Below are 20,685 nucleotides of genomic sequence, written 5' to 3'. Positions count from 1 at the left end.
TCAGACACAGGTGCTGAGATGCAGTCCTGTGGGCACACTCAGGCACAGGCACATTCAGACCCAGGCAGGCCCATGTGACCAGAGTTGGAGAGATGGGGACAAAAACAAACAAAACAAAACAAAAACAACCAGGCAGGTCAGACCCAGCTGGCTGGTCACACAGGAAGAAATCAGAAATCAGGCAGCCAGAGACCACTGAATACAGACAAATTCAGACACACAGTCATACGGAGAGACTACTAGACATAGTTCCACACAGGCAGACTACTATGGAAGACTGGGGGTGGGGTAGGACAATGGAATGTTCTGGAATTAGAGAGTGGCAATGGTTGCACAATTTTTTAAATATACTGAAAAGTGCTTCACTGTACACTTTCAAAAGGTGAATTTTACACTATATAAATATCAATAAAAAAAAAAAAGAGGGGCACCTGGCTGGCTCAGTTGGTAAGGCATGTGACTCTTGATCTTGGAGTTGTGAGTTTGAGCCCCACATTGGGTGTAGAGATGATAAATAAATAAACTTTAAAAAACATTTTAGGGGTGCCTGGGTGGCTCAGTCGTTAAGTGTCTGCCTTCGGCTCAGGTCATGATCCCAGCGTTGTGGGATTGAGCCCCGCATTGGGCTCCCTGCTCAGTGGGAAGCCTGCTTCTCCCTCTCCCACTCCCCCTGCTTGTGTTCCCTCTCTTCCTGCCTCTCTCTCTGTCAAATAAATAAAATCTTAAAAATAAATAAATAAATAAATAAATAACTTTTTAAAAATAAAAAATAAAAATAATTAAAAAAAAAAAGAGCCTAGCAAATAGGGACCATGGGATACATTCTGTCCTAGAAGATAAAAAGTTGCGAGGGCCAGAGACAGGCAGGGCAACAGCTGGTGCCTGACAGATGAACCCAAAAAGGTAGAATCAAGTAGACTGCCAGAGACCAGCGGACACATGAAGACCCAAACAGAAATAGTGATTTAGACACTCAGGCAGAAAGAGTCAGACTAAAAGCCGCAGGCGGAGTGATGCTCACTGGCAGTCACGAACAGTTACATGGGCAGACAGGGAAACAGTCGCTGTGGACCATTAAAATCTTCCCTAGATGTTCAGCCAGGGTCAGGCAGACAGCCCATAGGAAACTGTTCCACAGAGTCAGGTGGGCACAGGTGGCGCACAGGCAGGACCAGGTGGGACCGGACAGTCTCCGCCAACCCAGCCCACGCCCCCAGGAACCAACCCCAGCCTCGCACGTGCCCGGCCCCGCCCCCAGGAGCCAAACCCGCCCTCCCACGTGCCTTGCCCCGCCCCAGAAACCGCCCCCAGGAGCCAACCCCGCCCTCCCACTGCCCAGCCTAAGCCCATCCCCTCACGCGCCCAGCTCCGCCCCTAGGCCAGTCGCGCCCCCGACCGGTCACCTTTGCTGCTGCCGTCAGGCCCGCGCAGCACGGTGCATTCGTCGATGACCCCAAAGGGCTGGAACAGCCGCAGCACGTCCTCCTCCGACTGCTGCTTGTTCAGCATCCCCACAAACAGCTTCCGGTCTCCTGTGGGCGGAGACACCCCCTCAGCCGAGTCCTGGCCTCCGGGAATTTCTCGGTCCCTCCAACAGAATGGAGGCAGCAGGGCGTGGGGGGAGCATTGCTGACCCCTGCTCTGCCTGTGTGTGGGAGGACACAGCCACGCGCTTCCCTGCTCTGGGCCTCTCCATCCTCCCACGTGCCATGCACGGCTCATCTCCAAGCCTTGGCTCACGCGGTGCCCCGTCCTGGAAGGCCCTCCCTTCAATCCTTCAGGGCCACCGCCTCACTGCTCCCACCCTCCGGGCAAAGGTGGTCTCCCTCCCTGCCCTCGGGGAGCCCACACAGAGTACTAGCGTAAGAACTGCCTTGCCTGGCCTGGGTCCCTGTCTGTCTGTCTCCCATCTAGATTTCCCAGTCAGGGGTGAGCACTGATGGCCCCTGCATCCCAGGCAATGTCTCTGCTGAATGAGTGAGGGCACGTGTGCGCACAGGACCAGGTGCCCGAAGCCTGGAGCCCCCATCTGGTGGGGAGGGGATGGGGGTCTGGCTGGAGACCTGGCTGGGCCAGCCTCTCCCGTATGAGGCATCAGAGTCCTGCTCCCTCTGGTAACTGGGCTGCTCCCCTGTAATCAGGAACATGGCAGCTTCATCTCCCAGGGATGGTGAGCTGCGTTACTATGGAAACCTGTTCTCTGGCAGCTGTCACTCATGGGGATGGAAGAGAGAGACATAGTAGCAGCGAGACTGAGAGTCAGGGAAGAAGACAGGTGAGAGAGAAAGAGAGACAGGGAGAAACACAGAGACAGAGACAGGCAAAGGGAGAGACAGTAAGAGACAAAGACACAAAGGAGTGGAGACAGAAACAGGGAGACAGAAGGAGAGAAAAAGAGAGAGAGAGGTATGGAGTGAGAGAGAGAATGAGAAGGTGAGACAGAGGGAGAGACAGAAAGAAGAAGGAGTAGGAGGAGGAGAAGAGGAAGAATTATTAAGAGAGAGAGAAGAGAAGAGATGTAGACATGCAGACCCTCCCCCCATCCCTGGCCTGCACTAGCAGTCCCGTTGGAGAGTGTGAAAACAGATGCCGGCCTATACCAGGCTCCTACACATACACAGGAGTCCTAACAGCCCTGCCCCACATACCACCCCCTAGGCTAGCTGCTCCCCCTCAGCCCCAACCCACCTGAAATGGGGAGGGGGTAGAAAAATCTCCAAGAATGACTGGCCTTGGATGCCACTGGGGACAGCCTATGGTCACGTCCCCAACACGGTCCAGACCTATGCAGACGCCAGGCCTCCACCCACATACCCACACGCCCAGCCTGGAACAGGTAAGCACAAACGCTCGCACACACGCCCACGCACAGGCCAGGCATGCGGACACGCACACAGGCCAGCAGGCAGCCCGGCCGCATAAGCCACAGAAACACCCATGCACATGTGCACGTGCTCCTGCACATCTGTGCACAGGTGTGCCAAGGTGTGTGTGCTCACGCGCACGCACACACACACACACACACACACTGAAAGCAGGGATCCCAGCCCCACTGCATCAGACCCCCAATATTGCACCCTACGGGGAGTGGAGCATTTTAAGCTCTAGGGGCAAGCAGCTGGACCTAGGTAGAGCCCCCCCCCACTCCTCCACTCCTGGGCCTGTGACGCTGTGGTTTGGAAGAGGGGTCACAGCCCCCCTGCTCTCCTGCCCCTACCCTAGCCAGGGGACTCTGCCTCTCCCACCACCATGAGATGTGTGAGCAGAGAGGTGATGGCTACAGCCTTCTGATCGGGGATTCCCCTCCTTCCCCCATTCTTCTGCCACCCCCAGCCTAGTAGCCACGGAGAGATGACAACTACCTCCGCGGCTTTCGCTGTCCGCTGGCTTCACCTGGATTGGCCGCGCCATCTGTGGAGAGAGGGAGAGGAGGAAGTCAAAGGTGGCAGTAGGGGTATCATGGGTGCAGGCTTTGCCTGAACTCTGCCAGGCAACTGCCCACCTCCCCAAGGCCCAGAATCCCACCAACTTCCAGCAGCAAACCAGTCTAACAAGTGACACATGATCCCACCGATGGGGCTTTATTCACTGTGGTCTGGAAAACTCTTACTTTACCTTCAAAACCCAGTCACAACATTTCCCGCTGTAGGACGCCTCCTTGCTTTGTAGTGTAGTAGGTTCTTTGCAAAGTTGCCCAGCCCCTCTAGTCCCCGTATATGATGTGACTTTGCGGTTTCTCTCATCAAAAACTGGAGTCTATTTCCCCCCCCTTCGGCATCTGGACTTGGCCTTGTGACTTGCTCTGACCAGCGGAATATAGTGGAAGGAAGTGGTGGGAGTTCCAAGCTCTGGCCTCAAAAGACTTTGCAGCTTTCTCTTTTGGAACACTGACATTGTCAGGTGACAAGCCCAGGGAGGACAGGAGGACAGACCTCATGCCCTGAGAGGCCCCACTGACAAACAGTATGTGGGAGTGAGGCTGGCCTGTCCCAGCTCATCCCGGCAAGCCCTGCCTGCCACTGCATGAATGACCCCAGGAGAGACCAGCAGAAGAACCACCCAGCTGAGCCCAGGCTGAGCTTACTAACCCATGAATTCAACAAATAAAATGCCTGGGTTGGCTTGTTACTCAGCAGTAGCTGACTGATACCAAGGCAGCTTCTTTAAGTCAGCTCTCTGAGCCGTGGGTGGGAGGACTGTCATACCTGAGTGGACCAGCTTTCAATCTGGACTGCTCATTCTGAATACTTCTGCCCTCCACCCCCAACACTGAAAATGATGCTTAATGAGAGAAATCCTCCTCTAATCCCCACCCCCAAACTGACCCAGCCATGGGTGTGAGCTAATGTGGATATTTGAGAATAAACTCAAGGGATGTGGGAAGCGGGTGGCATCTGCTTCTCCACTGGTCTAAGAACAGAATCCTCCTCCAAGACTTGTGTCTCCTGGCGAACTCCTATTCATTCTTCAAAACCCAGCTCAAAAGCCCCCATGCAGGCAATCCTTCCACCCCTCTGGATTCCTTCCTCCTTCTGTCTCAGGGCAGGAAGTGTCTATGTCTTGCTTTCTCACAGCAGGCAGCTCTCCCCACACCAGGCAGGGAGAATCCGAGAAGCTTGCGGAACGGAATTGACCAGAAAGAAGTGGCTGACGCACGCCAGCATGGACAGGTACCTGGTGCCTCTGCGCCTGGCCTGGGGTTGGAACGAGTGCCAGTCCAAGACCCCCTCCCAGGTCAGACTGTCCCCATGGCCATTCAGAGAAGGTGACTGAGGGATGTCAGCTTTCTAGTCGCTGTGCAGGTCCCCAGCAAGCTCCAGAGAGAGGCAGAGTTTTCACCGGGCTTTACAGATGTCAACATCAAGGCTATCAAGACTATCTGTCCAAGGTCATGGTGGGGGAGTCAAGGCACCAAGCCTTGCTAGACTTCAAATTTAGGGACCTTTCTACCGAATCCTATGAGTGGAGACCCCTCTCCAACTATGAACCCCCAAACCCCCAAATCTCCTTCCCCTTGTCCTAGACTCTGTCTCAGCTCTGAGCCTCCCCACCCCATCTGAGTGCCATCCCTCACTCTGCACCCTCTGAGGCCCCTCCCTCACTCTGCACCCTCTTTCCCTGAGCCCCTTCCTCCTCTCCAGCTTCCCTACCCTCTCTGAGCCCCTCCCATTCTGAGTGTTTGTTCCGGGGCTCCTACCGGCTGCCTCAATTTGAACTCAGCCTTGGGAGCCCCAGAAGCAGAGAGGCCTTCCAGCATCCCCAGGTCCTGCCACCCAGCCACATCTTCAGAGGGACCCTGACCACCTGGGAAAGGCCAAACCAAGTCTCCCTTCCCCCACCACGTGTACACACACACACACACACACACACACACACACACACACACTCACACACACGGGCCTCCACCTGGGTACCACACCCAGCTAGCTGGAGGCAGGAGGGGAGATTTCAACCAGATGGGACCAGTTTCTAGGCAGGGGGCAGACTGAGGTTGTGAAGGGAGGTGGGGGGGAGTGGGGGCACCTGAGCTCCAGCCTCCTGTTCGCCCCCACCCCTCCCACCCCGCCTCCGCTGGCCCTCACCTCCTCCCTCCTCCCAGCACCTTGGGCAGATGAGGATGGGGTTGCCATGGCAACGCTGATTCACCACACGGAAGCTGGCAATTGTTGTTGCCATGGAAACCGCCTCTTAGGGGCGAGCCCAGCTCCTGCCTCGCACAAAAGAGATATTTAAATATAATCTTCGAGATGGATGAGCTGAGGGAGGGAGCGAGGGAGGGGGGCCTCGGGGAGGGAACCTGTCCCCATCACCGCACCCTCCACCCCCGCCCCATTCTCGCGGCCTGGGCACCTGCACCCCATCTCCCCCGCCCGCTGCGGAGCCTGGGACCTTCCGCCTCCTCCTGGGAGGCCCCTTCCCCCTCCTGGGTCACCTCGGGCTCGGGGCAAGGGTCCCGGTCTCGTCCCGAGGAGCCAGCCGGGCAGTCCCCTCCTCCCCAGTCCCCCGCTCGAAAGCCCAGGCCCCGAGGCCCGGCCATCCGCACCCCGCGGCCCGCCTTACCCACCGGCCTGGAGATGCGCGCCAGGCTGGCCTCCACGTGNCCCTTCCGGGTCCCTCTCTCCATCTGTCCCACCGAGGTCTCTGCCTAGTGCCCTCCCTCCCTCCTCCACCTTCTCTGGCTCCCCATGGCTGCATCCCTTCCCTGCCCCCTCCCTTCCTCCTTTCATTTATTCAATAACATTCCCGGTGTGCCCCATGCTGAGTAATTTTGCAGCCTCAGGGAGGACCCCCCCCCAATGTGGTATGAGGGGAGACAGAGGCAGATACAGGCACTCCCAGACCTAAGCAGTCAGGATTGAGGCAGAGGTAGGGACCACCCCCTCCCCGGGAGACCCTAGAGCATAGAACAGTGAAGAGCCAAAGGCTATCCTGCGGCTTCACCGAAGATGGAAAATCTGCGGTGGGTTTTGAAGTATGAGTAAGAGTTTGGGTGGGAGACAGTTTCTCATGTTGGAGGAGTACCTACACCCACTGACTCAGTCAATCTCTGAACAACTTTATGAGATGGAAACCTTCTTATTTTACAGATGGGCAAATCAGAAAGGGCGAGAAGAAAGTCAGAAGCAGAGGCCCAATATCCCGCTGGTTTCCTCGGGTTCCAGCCAACCCTCCAGCCAAGGGGCCTGTGGGCCGGGGCTCTGGGGAGTGTTTGTGTCTTTGGGGTGGACACACATTCGATAACTGAGACCCAGTCCTTGCTCTGCCGCCCAGCTTTTGCTGGGTGACTTCAACAAAGCCACACATCATTGAGAAACTAGGGTCCCTCATGTCTGACCTGTGTATATTATAGATGGGGAAACCGAGGCCGCTGGGGGACGGACTGCAGGAGGTGTCTCCGGCGGTCAGGCTGGGGCCCCAAAGATGGTCCTTTAGAAGATGCAAAGTTGTGCCTCTAGAAGACATGGGGGCCCAGGAGAGGCCCCCACTAGGTCGTTTACAGGAGGTATGGAGGAGAAGAAACAAGGTGGTGCCCAGCTCGCTCTTCCAGACTCCCCTTCTGCCCCTGGAGTCCAGCACAGCCTCCGTCAAACACCCAGAACACACCGCTCTCCTGCTCTAGGCGCTCGGCCCAGGCACTACGTCCCCCAACAGACACGCCGTCCCTCTGGGATGGGCTCCTGGGGGCAGGGCCGAGGGGCCTGAGCCCCCCTCCCCACCAAAGGCCCAGCACAGGGTCCACAAATGACAACTGAAATGAAATGAGACAAGAGCTACGGTTTCCAGACTCAGTGGTGTCCCCGGGGGCAAAGAGCAAAGCGCTGGGAAGTCATTCAGGAGCGTGTGCCCAGCTGTGTCTACACCTTCCCCACTTCATGGGGGAGAAACCAGGCTCGGACAGATGACACGACTGGCCTGGGGTCCTGCAGGCTCGACTTGTCTGGGACAGTTCATTCAGCGTGGATCTGCCTAGCTCACTTGTGAGCTCAGCAACAGGCCTGGGTCACCTCACAGATCCTCGAAGCCCTTTCTGCAATCCCATTTCACAAATGAAGAAACTGAGGCCTGGGAGGGTCAAACCACTGGACGTTTGGCACCTGAGGCCCCTTGTGCAGTCTCAGGTGGGTTTGGTTCTGAGCCAGGTCATGGGATGTGGGAGGGGGTCTGCAAGGGGGCCACTTCAGAAACCCCTGTGTGCGTAGAAAGGGTTTTCAGGAGGGGTCTGTGGGGGGACCCCCAGCCAGCCAGACAAACCTATCCCTTTCTGGGGTGCAGGGCGGACGTCAGGTCTGGGATGTCCTTCACCCCTCAAGACCTTCACGAAGAAAGAGACAATACGCCCTCAAACGGCCCAGCCTCTCAGAGACAGGCGCTGGACCTGCCACCCCCCCCCACTGTCCCCACCGGTCCCCTCCATCTCCAGGAGCCTCATCCTGGGGTTTGACGGCCCCGCAGAGGGCCTCTGCCCAGCGCGGATTCCAGGGGCCTGCGGTCCATTCCGGGTTCTATTCTGGGATTCTGTTATTCAATTTAGGGTCCTATTCCAGAATGCTGAGATTTGATTAAACCGCATCCCCCACGGACGCCACTGTCACACTCGAGATGGGAGCTGGAACACGCTTCAGAAGCAGCGTTTATGGAGGGGGGGCCTGCCTGTTCCCAGGAGTGGGGGCAGAAGCACGGAGCCAGCAAATGACCCGGCTCACCCTCCCCTCCTGATTTAGAAAGAGATAAAAAGACGGAAGCGTCCACTCCACACTGTCTCCCCCAACACACACACGCATGTGGGTTTTTGAGGGGAGGCAGGGGACAGGAGAGATGGTGGCTGTCTTGGTGACCCAGCTGTGGCCCCCTAACTCCCTGGCTGTGTGTGCGGGCGTGTGCGGACACGTGAGCCGGCTGGCGGGGGGGCTCTTCCAGCACAGGGCGCACCTCGTGCGACTGCCGCTCCGTCTTCTGGCGGGGACGCCTGGAGGGGGGGCTCAGACATCCGTGCTCAGATGCGGCTGACAGGCAAGGGGGGCCTCCCCCCCCACCAGCAGCCCCCGTCACTCTTCCTGCAAGCTCTGGTTCTGAGTGTGCTGATACCATTTCTGTGGGTGCCCTCGGGGTGGAGAGAGGCTCACCCGCAAGTCCAACCCCTTCGCTAGGCAGGTGGGCGTCAGCTACGGAAGCCACAGGGGTCGGAACTGCTGAGTAAGTGCCCGGAGGAGATGTTTCACGTGTCCATCAGAAGCAAAGCGAGGACAAGCATCTCCGTCTGTCACGGCAAAGGCTGGAAACAACCCAAATGTCCACCGACAGGGGGATGGACAGACCAGCTGTGTATTCGCGCTGTGGAATGCTACCCAGCAATGAAAAAGCACCAGTCACCGGTGCACGCGACACCGACAGGTGTTACCGAATCCCTTCAGCATCGTACTACGTGAAAAAAGTAATGCAGACGGTGGAGACGATGTTCACTATGGTGCCGTTCATATTAGGTAAAAAGCGGGGTGGGGAAGAGTCACCCAGAATTTTAGAGATATATTCACAAGCGCTAAGAACATGAAGGAAAGCAGGGTTGGTTACGACGAAAGTCAGGATAGTGACAGCATAGGCTTGGGGACTCCATAGGGATGGTTTCTGGGCATTGCTGGAGCCTCCTCCCCCTTCCCCTCCAACCGAGAGCTGGTGTCAAACTGAGACCCCGAACTCCACAAGCTAGACCTATGATGACACTGCATCATCTTCTTGGGTCTAGAACATTCTAGGTCTGCACTGACCATCATGGTAGCTGCCTCCTGGTCCAGAACATTCTAGGTCTGAACTCACCAATGCAGTAAGTGACCCCCAGTCTAGAACATTCTGTATCTGCTGTCTAACACAGTAGCTGACCCCAACCTACAACATTCTAGATTTGAGTTGTCCAATGTGGTAGCCACTGGCCACATGTGGTGGTTTAAATTTAAATGTATTAAAATTGAATAATATTAGAAATTGTTCCTGACCGGCACCTGGGCGGCTCAGTCAATTAAGTGTCTGCCCTCAGCTCAGGTCATGATCCCAGGGTTCTGGGATCGAGTCCTATGTCTGGCTCCCTGCTTAGTGGGGAGTCTACTTCTCTCTCTCCCTCTGCCCCTCCCCACCTCATGCTCTCTCTCTCAAGATTTTATTTATTTATTTGACAGAGAGAGACAGCCAGAGAAAGAGGGACCACAAGCAGCGGGAGTGGGAGAGGGAGAAGCAGGCTCATAGCGGAGGAGCCCGATGCAGGGCTCAGGGATCACACCCTGAGCCGAAGGCAGACGCTTAATGACTGAGCCACCCAGGCGCCCCTAAATAAATAAAATCTTAAAAAAAAAAAAAGAAGAAGAAGAAAGAAACTTCCTGAGTCACACTTGCCACATCAAAGGCTCAATAGCCACTCAAAGCTAGTGGCCAGCAGACTGGACAGCAGAGACAGAACATTTCCATCACTGTGGAGAATTCTACCGGACAGCAATGGTCTAGAATGGAGATCTGCCAACTCCATCCTGGGCCTCTGTCTGTTTTTGTAAATAAAGTTTTATTGACACGCAGCCACACCCATCCATTTATGTATTGTCTGTGGTTTCTTTTATGTGATACGACAGAGTGCCTATGGCCCATGAGGCCAAAAATACTTACCCTCTGATCCTTTACAGAAGTTTGTTGACTCTCGGCCTAGAACGTTTTTGAAGGATGCTGTCTAATATGGTAGCCACCAGCCACATGTGGCCATCGAGGCCTTGAAACGTGGCTTATGAGACCGAGGAACAGAATTTTTAATTTTGTTTAATTATAATTAATGTAAATATAGACTTAAGTCTAAAAACTGATTCCTGACTCCATTCTTGGAAAATCTTTTAAGTGTGTTTAGAGCAAGTAGTGTATGTGAGCCTATTTTTCCAACTATCAGTTCTATAGACTGCAAACAGCAGAGGCAGCTCGAGCATTTCGGATAACAACTGATTGTCCAAGCTGAGAGGGTCCGAGAGGTAGGACACTCACCGCGTGTTGGATGCCTAAGAAGGAAAAAGGAACGTGAGCGCTTGTTAACTATGCCGACTGCCTACTGAAATGACAGTATTTTGGAGAGGTATTGGGTTAAAATGAAATCTAGTATGAAAATTAATTTCACCCATTTCTTTTTAATTTTTGAATGTTGCTCCTAGAAAAATGTGAATGCAATTTGTGGCTTGCATTATATTTCTATTAGCATTGTTCTAGAACATTCGCCGGCTCCTTATTCTCCTGATCACTGGATGCTAGTTGTCTCTCTCGGTCATGACGATCGCAAATGTCCCCAGACGTCGCCCAGTGACCCGTGGGGGCAGAATCGCCCCCCGGTTGAGACCCCCTTCTGACCTGATGTGAACTCCTCCATGAGACAATGGAGGCTCTCGTGTGTTCCCACACTCAAAAATGCACCTGGCACGTTCCTGCCTCCCAGTCTCGGCACACTCGGTCCCCACGCCACCCCCACCTCCATCTGCCACAGTCTTCCCCATCTCTCGAGACGCAGCTCAAACGCTCCCTCCTCCAAGAAGCCACCTTGTTTGCCGGCCACCAAGTCATCTGTGGTGGGGCAGGCCCCCTGCTTCCCCCTGCCCCCTCCCGCGGAGACGGTGCCCCTGGCCACCTTATATCCGCTGTTCATTTCATTCTCGTCCGTTACAGTGGATTGAACGCGGACTCCCCTCAAACGCATGTAAGTCCTAACCCCCCGGAACCCGTGGGTGGGTCCTTATTCAGAACAGACGTCATTTAGTCATGGATCTTGAGATGGGGTCATCCTAGATTTAGGGTGAGCCTTAAGCCCAATGACAGCTATCCTTATAGGAGAAAGGCAGAGGGAGAGGGGAGACATATAGACACAGAGGGTGGCCATGTGGTGACCGAGGAATAGATTCCCCCCCCCAGAATCTCCAGAGGGAGCACAGCCCTGCTGACACCTTGATTTCAGACTTTGGGTCCCCAGAACTGAGAGAGGGTAAGTCTCTGTGGCATTAAGCCCCCTAGTGCTCGGTGCTTCCTTGCAGAGACCCCAGACCACTCGCCGGCCCTCCATTCACTCGTGCCCAGAAAGCCTTGCTCCTAAACCATCTCAACCCCCCACTCTACCTCCACGGTCCCTGCCCGAGTCACTTCCGGAACATCCACAGCTCCCTGCCCCCCTCTGGCCCTGATCCTTGCTCGGAGAGGCATCCCTGAGCTCCCCGTCTGAACAGAACCTGCATCTGGAGTCTGAAAATCACTCTGAAAGTCCCCCCCTCCCCACTGCTCAGCTCCATGCTGCTCTCACCACCAGGAGCCCTCTCGTTGGGTCCCGCCCGGGTCACAGACCAGGTGCTCAGTACGTGTCTGCTGAATGAACCAATGGGTGCTGAGGACTCAGCCCAGGGTCTGCCCTGGAGGGGCCCCCAGTCTAGGGGGAGCCCTCCACCTTCTTCCAGAGCCCAGCTTTGGCCCCCAACACAGAGGGAGCTGGGCCTCAGGTGGGGGAAAGGGAGGCTGGCTTTGGGTCTCAGGGTCTCCACCCGGAAAATGGGAGCAGAAGAAAGCTAGGAAGAACTTAGCTGGGGCACTGCTAGAAAGGTTAGCAGATCTCACGACGGTACAGATTTCTCTGGGCAGAAGGGTCAGAGCTTCCAGGCCGAATCTGATCACACACACACACACACACACACACACGTCCACTGGACATGGAAGGACCGTGTGCCTGCACGGGGTCAGCGGTCACATCCCCATTCTGCTGTTTGCCCGGCCTCGGACAAAGCTGCTGCAACACTGGTTTGTTCGCTAGGGGCTCAGCGCCCCTGGGCTCCTGTCTCAGAGCCTGGCAGACAGCGTGTCGCTCTGAGACCAAGCCTGAGCTTTGTCCTTGCATCCTGGGGGGAGCCGGTCGCCACCACAAGCAAGGCTCTCAAGACGCACCCCCAACCTGGAGAGGAAGTGAGACCTCCTGTCCACAGCCGCTCCGGGGGCCAGCGCTGAGGCCGATCCCACTGCCACAGTCAAATGCCCGCTGACCTCTCGACTGCGACGTCAGGAGACGCTGAGCCCGGACCCTGCGGCAAACTCATCCCTAATTCCCGACCCGGGGCCCCTGAGAACTCAGGCTGATCGTTTGAAGCCACTGGGTTGTGGAATAATTGTTAGGCAGCAGGAGATAACTAATATGGTCCACAGAACCCCACTGTTCCCCACCCCCTGGGTGCTGACCTGTACAGGTGGACCTGCCCTCCAGTTCTGGCTTGGCTTGGGGAGGTGCTGGCAGAAGATCGAAGGGGGGGAGAACTATGAATTCTCTTCTCAGATGTCACCTCCGCCGTGAAGCCTTCCATGACCACCTTCTCTACAGTTTCCTCCCTCCACTCCACCCTGTTATACTCTTCCCGTGCCGAAGATCAGAGAGGTTAAGTCACCGGCTCACTGACACACAGCAAGGACTGCTTGGAGCTAAGCAAGGAGCCCGCTGTTGTGGCCGCGACAGCACTCTACCACTCTTGTCTCCATGTCAACCCCCCCAAAGAGGGACACCTTATTCTTCACTATGAGGTTGAGGCCAGCCCCTGGACCATTTCTGGTGCTTGTTCAGAGTCAAGTCAACGCCGGCTATGAGCTCGTGTTCCCAGCAGGTACACCCCAATTACCCAGACAGCCATGCTGCACCCATATTCTCAGCATTTGTGGCAGCAGATGCCACCCAAGCTGCCCCCCAAATGCCTTTGATGCTGTAGAGTCCCTGAGAGTCGCAAAGGAAAGGGGGGACAACCCGGGGGTCATGGGGTGCCATGGGTCTCCCTGTGGTTCCTTCGATTTCCACCCAGAGGCACTGCCTGGGGACCGGGCTCAGTTGGCTCAGGGGGACCGCCCTCCCTTCACTGGGGACAGGGACCTCCCGCCTACCCCAAGAAGGCAGGGCTGACAAGGGAGAGCCAGCAGAGAAGAGCCGGGGCCAGCCCTGCACGACTCGCGCGGCCCCCTCCCTGCCCTCTCCCCTCTCCCCCTCCTGCTCTCTCTGCTCCAGCCGCACAGGCCCCCTCGCCGCTCCTCCAACACGCCAGTCACAGTCCTGCCTCAAGGCCTTTGTGCAGCCTATTCCATTTGCCTGCTAACGCTTCCTCGTCCCTCAAGTCTCAGCACAACGACACTTACATGCCGGGCAGGTGCCCTTGTGCAGTATACAACCTACACAACCACACACAACAACTCTGGTGTGAAGTATGGAGCATGACATGCAGTAGGCACTCAATAAATGCTCTCTCTGACGATCACTTCTGTCTGTCTGCACCTTATACCTCTCTCTGAGTCCAGAGACACGTGGGCTTTGCAGCTGATCCCAGGAAGGGCCTCAGCCTTCCCCAGGCTGCGAGCAACCCCCCTCCCCAGACAGCACCCCGGACTCACCCCGGGCAAGGTCTTCTGTTCGTGCAGGGCAGTCTGAGCTTTGATGGCGGAGTCCCTGGCACAATAGGTGAGAAAGGCACAGCCTGGAAAGGAAAGAAATGGGGGTGTTAAGAGAAAGGAATGTGTAGACCCGTGTTCACGGTCACATTGATTCCCAACGGCCAGAAGGTGGAAACAACCCAAATGTCCATCAGTGGATGAAGGACCTTCCATCCACATGCTGGAACACGATCCAACCCTAGAAAGGAAGGGACCCTGACACTGGCCACGACGTGGACGGACCCTTGAGGACACTGGGCTCAGTGAGAGGAGCCATACCCAGAAGGACACATCCCGCAGGACCCCACTCCCAGGAGGTCCCCAGAGGAGTCCTGTCCACACAGACAGAGAGGAGCTGGTGGGAGCCAGGCCTGGGGCCGGGGCTGGGGAGTCCGTGCTTCCTGGGGACAGAGTCTCCGTGTGGGGAGATGGAACGTTCTGGAGCCAGAGGATGGGGGTGTCTGCACAGCAGTGTGAGCGTACTTCATGCCACGGAGCTGGGGGGGAGCCTGGGTGGCTCAGTCCATTAAAGTGTCTGCCTTCAGCTCAGGTCATGATCTCAGGGTCCTGGGATTGAGCCCCGCATCAGACTCCCTGTTCAGTGGGGAGCCTGCTTCTCCCTCTGCCTCTGCCTCTCCACCCCTGCCCCCGCTCATGCTCTCTCTCTCAAATAATTAAATAAAATCTTTGAAAAAAATGCCGCTGAGCTGTGCACTTAGAGATGGTTAAGATGGTAAATTTAATGTTATGTGTATTTTCCCACAATAAAAAAAACTGGAAAAGAAGGAAAAATTGGTTAAGATAGTAGATTTTATGTTCTTTTTTACTACAAGTTAAAAATAAACAGAGGAGACTGGAGCCAACATTTTTGGGGCGCGGGGGGCCAACAGCATGGTTCAGCTGCCCCCCCACCCCACGGAAACGGTGAGATAGGGAAGGGGAGAGAGGAGACCCAGCTGTTAATTAAATACGTGGCGGACGCTAGATAAAGAGACACTGAGAAGGCTGGGTGAGGTGCAGTGGGGGAGTGGGACAGCTGCTGCCTCGGGGGGGTGGTGCACCAGCAGCCCCAAAGATGCAGGAGACGCCCCAGGACTGGGACGAGGAGCACCGTGGCTGTGCCATGGACCTGCTTCGTGGCGTTGAATGGGGCGCCGCCCTTCTCTGGGCCTTCGTTGCCCCCGTTAGAGAGGATGGTCCGAGCGCAGGGGGGCGGGGGTGTCAAGGCGGGGGGGCGGAGCTAGAGGGGGTGTGGCGCAGGGGCCAAGGGCAGAGCCAATCAGGAGACGAGAGGGACCGGCCCGCCCTGAGGGCGTCCAGAGCCGGGGTGTGATTGCCTGGACGTCATCTTGGGGTGGGGGTGGGGCTGGAGGGGTGAGAAGCGTGAGAACTGCAGAGACAAGAGACATTGAGAGAGACAGAAGCAAGGAGAGACAAGCCCCAAGAGAGAGACTGATGAGATCAAAGGTATTTGAAAGATGTTTGCCTGAGGCGGGGTGCGCGATGGAGGCAGGTGTGGTCCCTTAGACGGACCCAGGGGACAGGGCCTCAGCCCTGGGCTTTGCCTCTAACCTCTGTGGACCTCACTTCACCGCGTGTGAAATGAGACCATCGTTTGCCGCTGCGATACTGTTGGACCCTGTGTCCGCCAGCCCCACCTCCCTTCCTCTCCCTCCCTCTCCCCCGGAGAACCCCCTGCGCAGAGGCCCTGGGAACAAGTCGTGGTGCCCGTTTTTGCTCCAGGCAGGAGCTAATTAAAGCCGCATCCTTCCTTCTGGGACGAGCTCACCGAGCTGCCACTCCCACAGGCTGGGGGGTTGATGGGGAGGGGTCTGCCTCAGGCCTGACAGGCTCCTTGGAGCCCTGGGGAGGAGGGCACCAGGCAGAGCTCAGGATGGTTTCTAGCATTTAAAAAACATTTGTTGTGAGAATGTAAAATGGTGCAGCCCCTGTGGGAAACAGTTTGGCGGCTCCTCAAAAAAGTTAAACATAGAATTACCATATGATCCAGCAATTCCACTTCTGGGTCTATACCCAAGAGAATCGAAGACAGGGACTCGAACAGATTTACATATATTCATAGCGGCATTATTCGCTGTGGCCGAAAGGTGGAAGAACCGGTGTCCGTCCGCAGATGCGTGGCTAAACAAAATGTGGTCCATTCATATACTGGAATATTATTCTGCCTTGAAAAGTGAGGGATTCTGACCATGTTACAATGTGGATGGACCTTGAGGATGTTACGCTCAGTGCAATGAGCCAGACATAAAAGGACAAATACTGTTTGACCCCACTCCCAGGAGGTCCCCAGAGGAGTCCCGTCCAAACAGACAGAGAGGAGCTGGTGGGAGCCAGGGCTGGGGCAGGGGCTGGGGAGTCCGTGCTTCCTGGGGACAGAGTCTCTGTGTGGGGAGACGGAACGTTCTGGAGACGGAGGGTGGGGGTGGTTACACAACAATGTGATTGTACTTAATGCCATTGAGGTGTGCACTTAAAAATAGTTAGGATGGGGGGGGGACACCCGGGTGGCTCAGTCAGTTAAACGTCCGTCTTGGCTCAGGTCATGATCTCAGGGTCATGAGATGCCCCCCCCAATAGGGCTCAGCACTCAGCGGGGGGTCTGCTTGAGATTCTCCCGCTCCCTCTGCCCCTCCCCCCCCGCCCCACACTCTCTCTCTCTCTAAAAACAAATAAATCTTTAAAAACGGCTAAGATGGTGAATTTAATGTTAGGTGTACTTTACCACAATAAAAAATTGTCATTGGAATATATGAAAAACGTACCCCCCCAAAAAAGTGCAGAACATATAAGTATATAATGTAACAAATAATTGTAAGATCATGTAACCATTTCCCAGGGCAAGGGATCGGTCATGGCCGCCACCGGAAACCCCAGTGCCTCCCATCCCATGACAAGCCCCTCCATCCCCCAGAGGTGACCGCAATCCTGGCTTTTGTGATAACCACGTCATTGCTTTTCATTTTGGCTTCCCGCCCCGTGCATGTCACTAGTCAATGTAGCTGAGCACTTCGGCTTTTGAACTTACGTAAACGGAACCATAGCCTAGGTTCACTTTGTTCCTAGCTTCTGCCGCTCAACAGCAGGCGGTCGTGTGGGTCAGGGGTCAGTGCCTTTTCACAGCTGTGTAATATTTCTCCTGCAAACATGCTGCCAGTGGGCTATCCATTCTCTGGCGGATGGGCACCTGGCTTGTGCGCTGTCAGGGGCTATCAGGAACAAAGCTGCCCGTGGAGCATTCTCATGCAGGTGCTTCGATGCACAGAGGCCTATCCAGGAATGGGGCTGCAGCTTCTAAGGTAGGCTTATGTTAGCTTTAGCTGATCCCTTCAAACAGTTTTCCAAAGTGGGTTGTACCAACGAATTCTCCAACCAATGGGTCTGACGACATGAATGCTTCATTTTCACCAACCCTTGGTTTTGCCAGGCTTTTAAATGTTAGTCATTATGGCGGGCGTATCACTGTATGTCACCGAGAGTGTAACATACATTGCTACAGTAATTAATAACGCTGGGGACCTTGCTGCTCTGTAGGAATTCTTTCTGCGCTGTGTGAATTCTTTTACGGTTACATCCAATGCACACATCTTCCCCCAACCCGTGGCTGGTCTTTCTACTCTTTTTTTGGTGTTTCTATTTTCTGAATTGAATCCCCCAAGGTCTTCAGGGAAAGGAGAGGTGCTGAGACAACTAGCCTAGGGCCTGAGAGAAATTAGGCACAGCCAGCAAGAAATCGGACTGCAGGGAGATGTGAAATAGAGGCAAAACCCTTCCTGCTTGGGCGCGTTCTTGCCCGTGAGGCCTCATTTGCAGAACATGCGCTGGTCCTGGGAGGTGAGGGCAGGACCCCCGAGTGACCTTCTAGGCCGTCAGCCTCTGGGTCCGGAAGGTTTCCAGCCAGAGAGAGGGACAGAAAGACCGAATTGGGTGCCACTGTCCCGGGTGCTGAAAAGCTTGCCTGTTCTCTTGACCCTCTCTCTTCCTGACCTCTTAGTTTCTCTTTTCTAATTGGGGGAAATGTGTGATGTTTACCCTTTCCTGGGTAAATACAGCCTTGATTTTCAGTTCCCATTAGGGTTGAATTGGATCCCCCTCCCCAAAATTCATATGTTGCTGTCCTAACCCCTCAGGGCCTCAGAAGAGGACCTTATTTAGAAAAAGAGCCATTGCAGATATAAAGAGTTAAAGTGAGGTCCCACTGGAGGAGGGTTGTCCTTAAAAAGGAGGAAATTTGGGCACAGAGACACACACTCAGGGAGAGGGCCATGTGACTATGAAGGCGGAAATCTGGGTGACGTATCGACAAGCCCAGGACAGTAAGGACTTCCAACAAACCACCAGAGAGACCTGAACCAGATTCTCCCTCCGTCTCAGAAGGAAACCACTCAACCCACACCTTAATCTCAGACTTCTGAGCAAACACGTTCCTGTTTTTGAAGCCCCCTGGTTTGTGGTACATTTTTTTCACAGCCCTAGCAAACTAATACAGTCCCCAGTCAGCACAGACTTTTAGCGATATTAATAAAATTCACTGGCTTCAAACACTAATAAGCTTGTACTCAGTACTGACTCACTCATCCCTTATAACAACCCCGCGAAGTAACTGCTAGTATTGTCCTCATTTTGCAGAGGAGGGTCCGGGCACAGAGTGGGGAAGTGACTTGCCCAGGGTCACACAGGTGGTAAGTGTGCTTTCCAGGCTCCACGGCTGCTTGTTAACCAGGGTACACTGCCTGGAGCTCACCTCTTTTTAATAATTTCCCCGGGGCCTAGGGGGAGGATCACAGGCCTCTGACTCACCCCTCCCTGAAAGGAACTTTTGCCATGGACCCCATTTTAATTGTCTGAGGTCTGTTTGCTGCATCGTAGTCTCAGACCTTTTGTGGGAAGTCACAGCCCAACCAAAGCCTACAATGGGTGAACCTATCATCTCAATTTCAGTCCTGGCCACCCCTACCCCACACATCAGCCTCACCAACGATAAGGGGGCCAAATCTGGTATCAGCAGCCCCTTCCCATGCTGGCCAAGCCCTGGGGTTCTTTCCAGAGTGCTCAGCACTTGACCATCCCTTCACACCCACACCCATTTTCAAAGCCTGGACCAGGCCCGATCTGGGGTGGGATGCTGTCAATGCCCACATATCTCTCTAGGCCCAAAGACAGAGCAGCGACCAAAATGGGGGAATCATCGAGGAACGAGAGTATGTATGTATGAAAGTTTCTGAGTAACTAGAGCTGTCATCACAGCTCCCTTGGGAGGGAGGGAACTCCCCATCTCTGGAGGTAAGCAGCAGTGACTCCCCAGAGAGGAAACTTCTTTGCCAGAGAACCCTGAGAGTCCCTCCTCATGCTAAGATCCTCTGCTCTCTGGTCTGAGAACTGAGCTTTTGGGGTTTCATGACTCCAAGTTGTAATGGTGATAATAGTCAGTGTCCACTGAGCATCAGGCGTGTTACAGGGGCACGTCACCGGTATCCACCCTTTGAGTCCTCAGACTAGCCCCAGAGAATTTATGATTGTATTTATTATTATTATTATTAAATAATCATTATTTATAATAAATTATTTATTATAATAATTATTAAAATGATTAAATTAATAATAATAAATTGTTATTATTATTTTAAAGATTTATTTATTTAGCGAGAGCGAGCTCAGGGCGGGGGAGGGGCAGAGGGAAGGAGAATCCCAAGCACACACCCCGCTGAGAGTGGAGTCCGACATGGGGCTCGACCCCATGACCCTGAGATCATGACCTGAGCCGAAACCAAGAGTTGGACGCTCAACCGACTGAGCCACCCAGGTGCCCCTGTCTTTTATTTATTATTGTTTCCATTTTACAGGTAGGGAAACCGAGACAGTAGCCACACAGGTAACATAGTGATGGGGCCAGAGGCGGGATCTGAAGCCCAGAGGACTAACTCCAGTCTCAATATTCTCCCTCTTGTAAAGACAGTAGCAGTAGTGACAAGAGCTGCTCACGGAGCACTTGGGCAGGGTGGCCATCATCCTGGGGGCGTGGCTCCAGCCCCTCCCCCTCTCCCTGCAGGAGTCCTGTCGGGTGGGTGCTACGCAGAGTATGCAGGGTGGCTTGCGTAAGATGCGCGCAGGAAAGGGTAGAGCTGGGGTTTTAACCCAGGGGCATCTGACATCACGGGTCCCGCTGCCATCCACTGTGCTCAGAGGCTTCGACCTCCAGGGTGTGGACGTGGAGCGGCAGGGGCTCCCAATTCTGCCATCTTCCCTGACATTCACTCAAAACCCTTGATGTTTTAAGGCAAGGGTGGCCTTCAGAGCATCTACGAGAAGACAATTGCGGGCCGCCTCCCATCTAGTGTACACACCAATCGCTCGATGTGCAGATAAATGGAATCCTTAGGGGCTGACTTAACGATACAGGCCTCCCAAACGTGGGGTGCTGGGGCAACCCCACAGAGCCGCCAACGGTGCCCAATTTACAGATGAGAAGACTGAGGTTCACAGTGGCCCAGGTCACCCATAGGTAGCGACAGAGCCAGGACTCCAGCCCCTATCTGCATGACCCCGTTGCCCAGGGCTCCTCCCCCAGCCCACAACGACACTCCTCTCTATCCAGCCCGGGAGATGCTGTGTCTGAGGAGGGGGGCAAAGTTGGCCATGCTCCCTCCGTAGCAGCCAGTCTCCGTTCACCCTGGGCTCCAGGGACAATGCTCTGACTAATGGGCGATCCTAGGACTC

The 20,685-nt window shown here is 55.0% G+C and overlaps 1 protein-coding gene across 7 annotated transcripts in view; it reads right to left on the bottom strand.

Annotated features, from left to right (window-relative positions):
• Positions 1 to 20,685, bottom strand: part of CELF5 (CUGBP Elav-like family member 5) — a 44,502-nt gene that overhangs the window by 10,910 nt on the left and 12,907 nt on the right. For 3 of the 7 annotated variants that reach the window (XM_034657477.1, XM_034657479.1, XM_034657478.1), the window contains exons 2-4: positions 13,912 to 13,994; positions 3,360 to 3,411; positions 1,404 to 1,532 (exon numbers count right to left, since the gene is read on the bottom strand). In XM_034657477.1, the coding sequence (XP_034513368.1) occupies positions 1,404 to 1,532; positions 3,360 to 3,411 (181 nt within the window). In that variant the 5' untranslated portion in view covers positions 13,912 to 13,994. Of the gene's footprint in view, positions 1 to 1,403; positions 1,533 to 3,359; positions 3,412 to 6,060; positions 6,098 to 13,911; positions 13,995 to 20,685 lie in introns of those variants that run through there. The other 4 variants (XM_034657480.1, XM_034657481.1, XM_034657475.1 and 1 more) reach the window with 3 other exon arrangements.

This window comes from Ailuropoda melanoleuca, chromosome 4, assembly GCF_002007445.2.
Source record: "Ailuropoda melanoleuca isolate Jingjing chromosome 4, ASM200744v2, whole genome shotgun sequence".
NCBI classification, from domain to species: Eukaryota; Metazoa; Chordata; class Mammalia; order Carnivora; family Ursidae; genus Ailuropoda; species Ailuropoda melanoleuca.
Note: the sequence above shows the minus strand (reverse complement) of the source record. Positions and strands in the feature narration are given on the sequence as shown.